General features: G+C 43.0%; 1 protein-coding gene across 2 annotated transcripts; it reads right to left on the minus strand.

Moving 5' to 3' along the window:
• Positions 1-4,168: 4,168 nt before the first annotated feature.
• On the minus strand, positions 4,169-7,776 carry LOC111851279 (TLC domain-containing protein 5-like). 2 transcript variants are annotated; one of them, XM_072701524.1, is made up of 4 exons: positions 7,501-7,776; positions 6,143-6,987; positions 5,528-5,739; positions 4,169-5,075 (listed from the first exon to the last, which is right to left on the minus strand). In XM_072701524.1, exons 3-4 carry the CDS (start codon positions 5,721-5,723, stop codon positions 4,543-4,545), a joined length of 729 nt encoding a protein of 242 aa, XP_072557625.1. In that variant the 5' UTR covers positions 5,724-5,739; positions 6,143-6,987; positions 7,501-7,776; the 3' UTR covers positions 4,169-4,542. The 2 variants fall into 2 exon arrangements, with proteins under 2 accessions (XP_072557625.1, XP_023681805.1); XM_023826037.2 differs by lacking the exon at positions 6,143-6,987.
• Positions 7,777-7,938: the final 162 nt, after the last annotated feature.

Here is a 7,938-nt window from a genome sequence, read left to right on the forward strand (position 1 = left end):
GAATTAATGAATATCTATCTGCTGACATCGCCATATTTATGCACTGGAAAATTCGAATGATAACCGATATACTGCCAAGGGCCAAGTTAAAACTTCTAAGTAGGCAGAGGAATTAACTAAACTAGAAAGAATGTCTGAAGACATCTAGTTTGTATAAATTTTACTGTGTTCAGTACAGGCCCTACATACATCGCATTCTGCAATTTTGATTATTTCTTAAATCAGCATAAATTACAGTAACTGTATTTCCCCACAGCCGGTATGACAGATCCAACACACATGCGTTGCTGAACAACTAACCATCACGTGATCCTCACATCTGTGTATGTTATGTTGCACTAAGACTACAAGCGTTTTTTGTGATTTTCAGGCGAGACCAATCTCTGATGGAAAATCAGATCATTCTCTTCTCCTCCCGGCCCTCCACATCCAATCCAGCATGTTTTGCTGGTGTTAACCCGATACTGATAGTGGGTATCTGATTGATGCCATCTCTATTTTTCAGTTATCATGATGACAAGATGTAGTGTCTGCGGCTGTCCTTCTCTTTTATATCCAATTGGAGAGATGCTTCCATTCTGGTGCAAGTTGTGTCAAACTTTGATTAGCTCCAGACAAGGATCATTAATCTGTTCATATATGGACAAATACGTCCATGGCAAGACTTGTCTGTGTCTGTGGTAAAAAAAAAACTATGTCGTCTACATTTTTAAATTCCAATTTGATCACAATGTCAGAATTTTATATGGTGTTGACTACTGGTTCTAGATTGATTTCACCCATGCAATGTGTCTGCAAAGTTTGCAAAAGATCTTTTTGTGTCATCACAGTAACAAGATCAAGTGTCTGAGGCTGTCCTTTTCTTTTGCCGCTTTTCCACTGCCACCCAGAACTGAGCTGAACCATGTAGAGATGGTTTTCCATTGCAAATTATGCAAGCGACTTGCTAGCAGGGCCAAAAGTGTGACTAAACCAAGCTGGTTGCGTCACCACATCTCAAAATGCACGGAGACATGAAAGAACCTGTGGTTTACGGTGATATGCATGGATTAGTAGTACTGTATGTATGTATGTATGTGAGTGTATGGATATGAATGTGTATGTACATATGTATACATGGGTGCACAAGTGTATATGTACATATGTATGTATGTGTGTGTAGGAATCTGTTTATATATATGTATGTATAGGTATACATATGAATATGTATAGGTATATTTGTATATCTTCTAACCTTGAATTTCTGTTTTTCCTAACTATGTATGCCCACAGCACGACAAATTCCTTGTATGTGAAGCATACTTGGTGAAATAAAGTGATTCTGATTCTGATTCTGTACAATATGGTGTATTGCATTCCCGATCACTTGCAACTTGGAAATTTTCACCTTTTCTCCACAATTTCCTACTTGAAAAAGTACTACAGAATGGCTGAACGAAATGGATTTGTAATGCAAATTAACACAAGCTAATGATAATTCTGCTGGCTACCATTTGATGCTAACTTAGCACAACGGTTCTCATAGACCATCTAGAAGAAATGAACACATAGTACATTATCATGTATGCTGTGTGAAAAGTAAACAAGTTTTTCTTCGGTTTTACGTTATTGTCACTCTCCAAACCAGCAATGCCTTTACTGAGCCAACCCTTGTGCAGTGGAAAGTCATAGCAAGCTGGAACCGTGTTGTAATAGTGTCACTTCATAGTATGAGTTGGTTATGGTCTGGTTCCTGATTGCCAGTGGAAAAGCACCATTAGTTGTTACTATATGGCACTACTTTAATATTAGCTTAATTTGTCTCAAAATTTGACCCCTTTGTAAATCATTACTCATACATTCTGTTTGCAAAATTTAAAAGGACCCATCAAATACTTTTAGAGTTACTGTGTTCACAAGATAAATGTCTTCTACAGCTGCCCTTTCCTCCCCACAGGTGCCACCTAGTACAGCAATTTTGGAGCAATTATTAAAAAAATGAATTCAGGTATTCAGTGCAGATCTTCATCTAGATGTTTTGTGAAGTAGTAATAAGTTCCAGCAAACCTTTTGACTAATTACGTTTACATGGTCAAATGTCATCTGCAGTCATGCTGCCCTCTACTGACACATCATCGTTGGTTTAACTTTGGGGTGCTTTGTCTCAAGGTTTGAAATAAAGCCTTCCAATACTTTTGTGTTATCATGCTAACATGATCAAGTGTCAAAACTGCCTGTTTATTTTCTATCACTATGCAGCACAGCTTCATTTTTGGGATGATCTGTCTCAAAATTTGATCATTTCCAATTTGTCACCCATACAATGTCTCATTGAAGCTTGAAAAAGATCGATCCAATACTTTTTCAGTTGTCACACTAACAAGAAATCTCTGAAGCGGCAGACAGGTCCCAAAATCCGGTGAATAAAGTCTCAGTGTTCTTAATGAGTATAGAGAATTAGTGCAACAATGGTCACAAGAAGGATGTGGTTACCAAAGAAAGTGCACCTCTTAAAGACAATGAACATTTTTAAAATAAACTCAATTAATCTAGTCAGGCTTACATTAAGAATAAAACAAGACTTATTTAAATAAAAAACCCTGTAAAAATCACATGAAGACATGCATCCAAAACCAAGTCATTTTATAATGACTGTGTTTATCAAGGAATAAGATAAATGTTTATTTATTGCAATGTTCTAAATTACAGTGACCAAAAGCATATAAACATTTAAAATACTGGAGTATTTCATAATCCTGAGCTCTTAATCTGAGACCACGCAGAATTACATCATGCGGAGGGCTTATGGGAAAAGGAAACGTAAGTTGCCTTCTGGATCGGCTTGGATATGAGGCTGTTATTCCCCATCAGGAGTGCTTTGGAGAGATGCCCTTAAAAATTCCATGTTGGCGTAAGACCGCTCAGCTCTGTCACTCCTACAGCCTCCAGCAATGACAGAGAGGGGCGTGTTCAGTTTGTTTAAAGTGGTTAAAAGAACCAAGAGATCACAGATTTTATATACAACAGTCAATAGCCACAGAAAACAACCCTTTGGGGAAATTTACTGATCTGTCTCATATAGAGCAGTGTTTCCCATGCTGGCCCTCGGAGACCCACAGCTGGTTCATGTTTTTACTTCCTCCGAGCTCCCTGTCGGACAGTCCACGTTTTTGCTTCCTCTGAGATCTCTGTTAGACAGTTCACATTTTTGCAGCCCTCCCAGCTCCCTGCCAGTCAGTCCACATTTTTGTTCCCTCGCAACTCCGTCAGACAGTCCACATTTTTGCTCCCTCTAAGCTCCATGTCAGACAGTCAAAATTTTGCTCCCTGTCAAATAGCCCACATTTTCCCTCTTTCCCAGCTCCCTGTCAGACAGTCTTCATTTTTGCTCCCTCTGAGCTCCCTGTCAGACAGTCTGCATTTTTGCTCCCTCCCAGTTCCCTGGCATACAGTCCACATTTTTGCTCCCTCCGGGCTCTCTGTCAGACAGTCCACATTTTTGCTTCCTCCGGGCTTTCTGTCAGACAGTCCATGTTTTTGCTCCCTGCCACAGGTAGCAAAAATGTGGAATATCTGTGGGTCCCCGATGGCCAGATTGGGAAACATTTATATATAGACTATAAATCCAGCTGTCTTGCAACCACTTCTCCTGGGTTACAGGGGGGGCATGGGGCTATCCAAGGCAGCACATCCTCAAGGCAGGGTTACACACCGGACAGGATGCTCCATATAAACCAAACAGAGGCTATGCTATATATCAACACATGCAAAAAAAATTTATAATAATAATTAGTATTCACAGCTGCTTATAACCAGTTCACTTTTAAATGATCTTATTTTAAATTATCGTCAACTACACCTGTACTGAGCCTTAGTTTAGATGTAAAAAAATCAGCGCTTTCTGTTGTGATTTTAATCAATATCCAGTGTCATTTAAAAATAATTGGCTTTACATTTTCTGCATGATTAAACTGCAGTAATATAGGAATCAGGTGACCAATAAATAATAATAAATATTACTGAAAAGGCACTAGCACAAGAAAATGATGGACTCATGTTATGTACATTATACCATTTTTGAAAAGCTGTTTTATATGGTGCAGGAACATTTCACATTTTTACCCTCAAACATTCCGGGAGAACCTCTCCAAACAAAACACTCAAAGATACACAAAGGATGGATCCAGAAAATGGTGCCACAAATATTTTAATATTGTCCAGACTTACAAACAGTTTACCTCCTTACTGGAAACGGCCAATGAAATCCCAAGGATCTGTTCCTAAAATGGTCTCAGACACAATTCAACTTAACGTCCTCTACCTGGAAAAGCTTTTCTACAGTATCGGTTCATTCAAAAACTTCTTATTAAGTAGCTTGTGGTTTTTAGAAACTTTTGAAGTTCTCATGACTTAAAAATATTTTTTTAAAAAAACAAGTCTGAGGGACTTGACATCGTCACATGACATGAAAAAAGGTCACATTACGTCAGCGAGATTTAAAGTAGGGATAGAAAAAGGAGAAAGGAGATTAGAACTGAAAGGGAGCCAATCGATGGAGCTGTTTTATTCCACTTTCCCATCATGCCCGTTGACCTCTGCCCCCTTGTGGCGAAGCTGCCAATGACGGTACTTAGCACCACACTTGCGGTAGGCAAAACGCATGATGTTGGCTAAGAAGACCCAGGAGAGGAGGTACATGGCCACACCTCCGCATTTCATCACCAGCAGCGGGCGGGGGGAGGCCAGCTCGCAGTACAGCATGTGACCGCCCACGCCGATGCGCATAAAGATAAAGAGCGCCACGAACAGCAGGTCCACCGTGTCGCCCACCGGCCCGTCATAGCGGCCTGTCCGCCGCAGGAACCAGCGTGTCTGAAGCAGGGGGTTGGTGATCTCGCTGCCGAAGATGACGGCGCAAGCCTCGATGCCTGACTCGCCCACCCAGAGCACCAATATGATTCCCATGATGCTCAGCGTGTGGTGGGCCAGCATCACAGGTCCCTCCGTGCGAAAGTAGACACACCAGCCCATGTCGAAGGTGAAGTAGCCCAGGCTGAGCACCAGGGCCAGCACCTGCATGGGTGTGTTCTCCGTACCTGCAAAATGCACAGCACAGAGACACAGTCTACTCTCTGACCTGAACTGCCAATTAGAGCAGTGTTTCCCATTCGTTCCTCTTGAAACCCCAGACAGTCCTCGTTCTTGCTCCCTCTCAGCTCCCGGCAAAACTGTGGACTCTTTGGCAGGGAGCAAAATCATGGACCGTCTAGGGATCCCCGAGGACCAGACTGGAAAACACTGAATTAGAGGAATTTAACTGAAAAATGTCCAGTTTCCAATACCTGATTATGGTACATTTAGAATTTTTATAATGCTACAGTTTTGCGAGAATTAAAGCAGACAGCTGTTTTATGTTAGTTACTCATTCTGAAAAAAAAATGTAAACAAGATCATTTAAAGTGACAGAAACCAGAAATTTCAAAAGTAAAGGTCAAAATGAAAGGCTGGACCAATCCCTAAACAGAGATGAAATATAACAGGGGCTTACCTGGGTGCGTAAAGGGCCAGGGGCCATCGACGTAGCCTATGTACGCCGTGACGCAGACGATGAGGACACCGTGGAAGAGCGTTACCAGGCGGCAGTTCCACTCATATCCACGGTGACCATTCAGGAAACACAGCAGGGCGTAGACAGAGACCCAGCCGACCAAGCAGACGGCCACTTGTAGGAGAAGCGAGGTCATGTCTTCACTGCGTAAACTGAAACCAAAGTTGGGAAAAAAAAAAATCCATCACTAATAGTTTCCATAGCAATCTGCAAAAATGTGGTCTGCTCCTATATTTTCACCCAAAAATAAACAAAAACAAATACTTATACTCCGAATAGGAGATAAAGCTTCAGTCGATCTCATGCTGGTCTCTTTCTGTTGGAAAATCGAGGAGCTCCAGGTGAGAGAAAGCGACCCCACAGGGGAGAGTGATCACCCTCGGACAGGTATGCCAGGACTCGCCCCACACCTGCGCTCCGCCGGATCCACCTCATAACATTTGCACATCCCAACCAATCCCCGTTTTGGAACCGTGTCCAATCAGAGAGCAGCCTTTCTGGGCAACCGGGGGTAACAAGCACTGTGATACTTTTAAGAAATTCTGCCTCACTTACTTTGTGCTCGACCCGGGGAATGGTCCGTCCAGCCTCAGCTGTCGCTACGCCTTTCAGTGAAGACGCGTCTAAGCCCGTGCCGCCAGAACCAGAACCACCTCCCCTGCCGGCCCCACCCATCACACACAAAGGCAGAGGCTGCTCAGACTATGAAATATTGGGAAACATTAAGACATTTTGGGACGTTTCAAAACTGGCGCAAAGGTCCCACTGAATACGGCCACCAAGGCATGGACACGGCGATATCTCATCATGTTGTGATTTTTGAGCAAGGTCTTTAAACAAAGAGATCTTTCCATTCTTGGGTTATGCATCTGGATGTATTACTGAACAGGTGGGCATGCGAGTGTGTTGCCGAATGGCAAGACTGAACACCGGTAGGGTTCTGAACACCATACTCCAAGAACCAGGGTCTCAAAAGCCCAGCAGCAGAACCTACAGTACAACCTGTTGTTCTAAAGCCCAAGTTTAATTTCTGTCATGTGTGTTTAACTGCTCTCATACCTGCTGTCCCTACAGCTTGTGTTCGATACAGGCTTACTTCATTCCTACGTTGACAAATAACCCCTAAATTCTCATTGCTCTCCAAGTTGGAGATACTTACACAAGAGCCTGGGGAGAACCCAGTGGCCAAAAACTTTCACAACACCACCGGAAAAAACATCTGCACGGGGAGGCAGCACTGCCGACCTGAGCTGTGCACTGGGGTCACTGGAATACAGGGCTGTGGTCCCACCCAGGGCAGGAGGTGTGGGAGGGCAGCCCAGCACCACATGGATCGCTGCTTAGTCACAGTATGTAAGGGACGGTTGCTAAGCAACTGTATCACTTTAGCAAACATTTGTCTGCAGGAAAGAGAAACATTAATAAGGGTTGGGCACAAACGTAACACTTCGGCAGGTACAGGTATGCATCTCCTGCAGTATATGTCGATTTCCGCTTATTTGCTATTTATTATAATCCAACTTCACTTTTCATCCTCAATTTGACCACACAATGAGCCATCGAGACGTCAGTTTAATTATTGCTTGTTTTTTTTCTGAGCCGGAGCTGATTTATTATACGTGCAATAATTTATTGCCGGATACTGGAACTCCGACTGCGTTATAATTGCACTGTGACACGAAAACATAAATTTGTACACTTACGCGCCGCTAAAAATAAAATAAATATCCATATTATTTAGATGGTGAACACCAGTACATAAGGGCGACTAGTAAATAACGCAGTAGCCGTAGGATGCAGCTGCAGCATGAAGCGGTGTAGGGAATAATGGATGCCCACATGGCTAAAACACCGGAGATGGTCAAAATATCAGCAAAAGAGAGCTGTCCAGGGTGCAAAATGTGAAGGCGTACCTGGCCTCCATCGGGGAACGTGGCGCGTCCGGCGCGATGCTTTTGCGCACATGCGCCAAACGCTACATATTCGGCATCTTCTGATGTTCAAGGACCAAAGCGGAGCCTCTCTCAGCGGACAGCCGAGGAGATACGGTAACTGCGGACCTCAGATCGGTCAGAACCGGATGGCATTCGTTAAAAAATATCCATGGAGAAAAGCATCGATTGTTAACGACGACGGCGCTGGGTTGGGAAAACGATTTCTCAGCAGCGGATCTTTTCATCAGAGCAAATATCGGCGGCCCCTGCTGGAGAAAAAACTCATTGCACAAAAATCCGCAACGTTTTACTAATTAAAATTTCCCGGCATGATGAGGGTGTCTTTATGAATGACATTTTAACATGAGGTGCGAGCAATATCAGAATATCCAACTCCGTTCAAAAATGAGAGGCAAG

This window comes from Paramormyrops kingsleyae, chromosome 17 (genome assembly GCF_048594095.1).
Source record: "Paramormyrops kingsleyae isolate MSU_618 chromosome 17, PKINGS_0.4, whole genome shotgun sequence".
Lineage (NCBI taxonomy): Eukaryota > Metazoa > Chordata > Actinopteri > Osteoglossiformes > Mormyridae > Paramormyrops > Paramormyrops kingsleyae.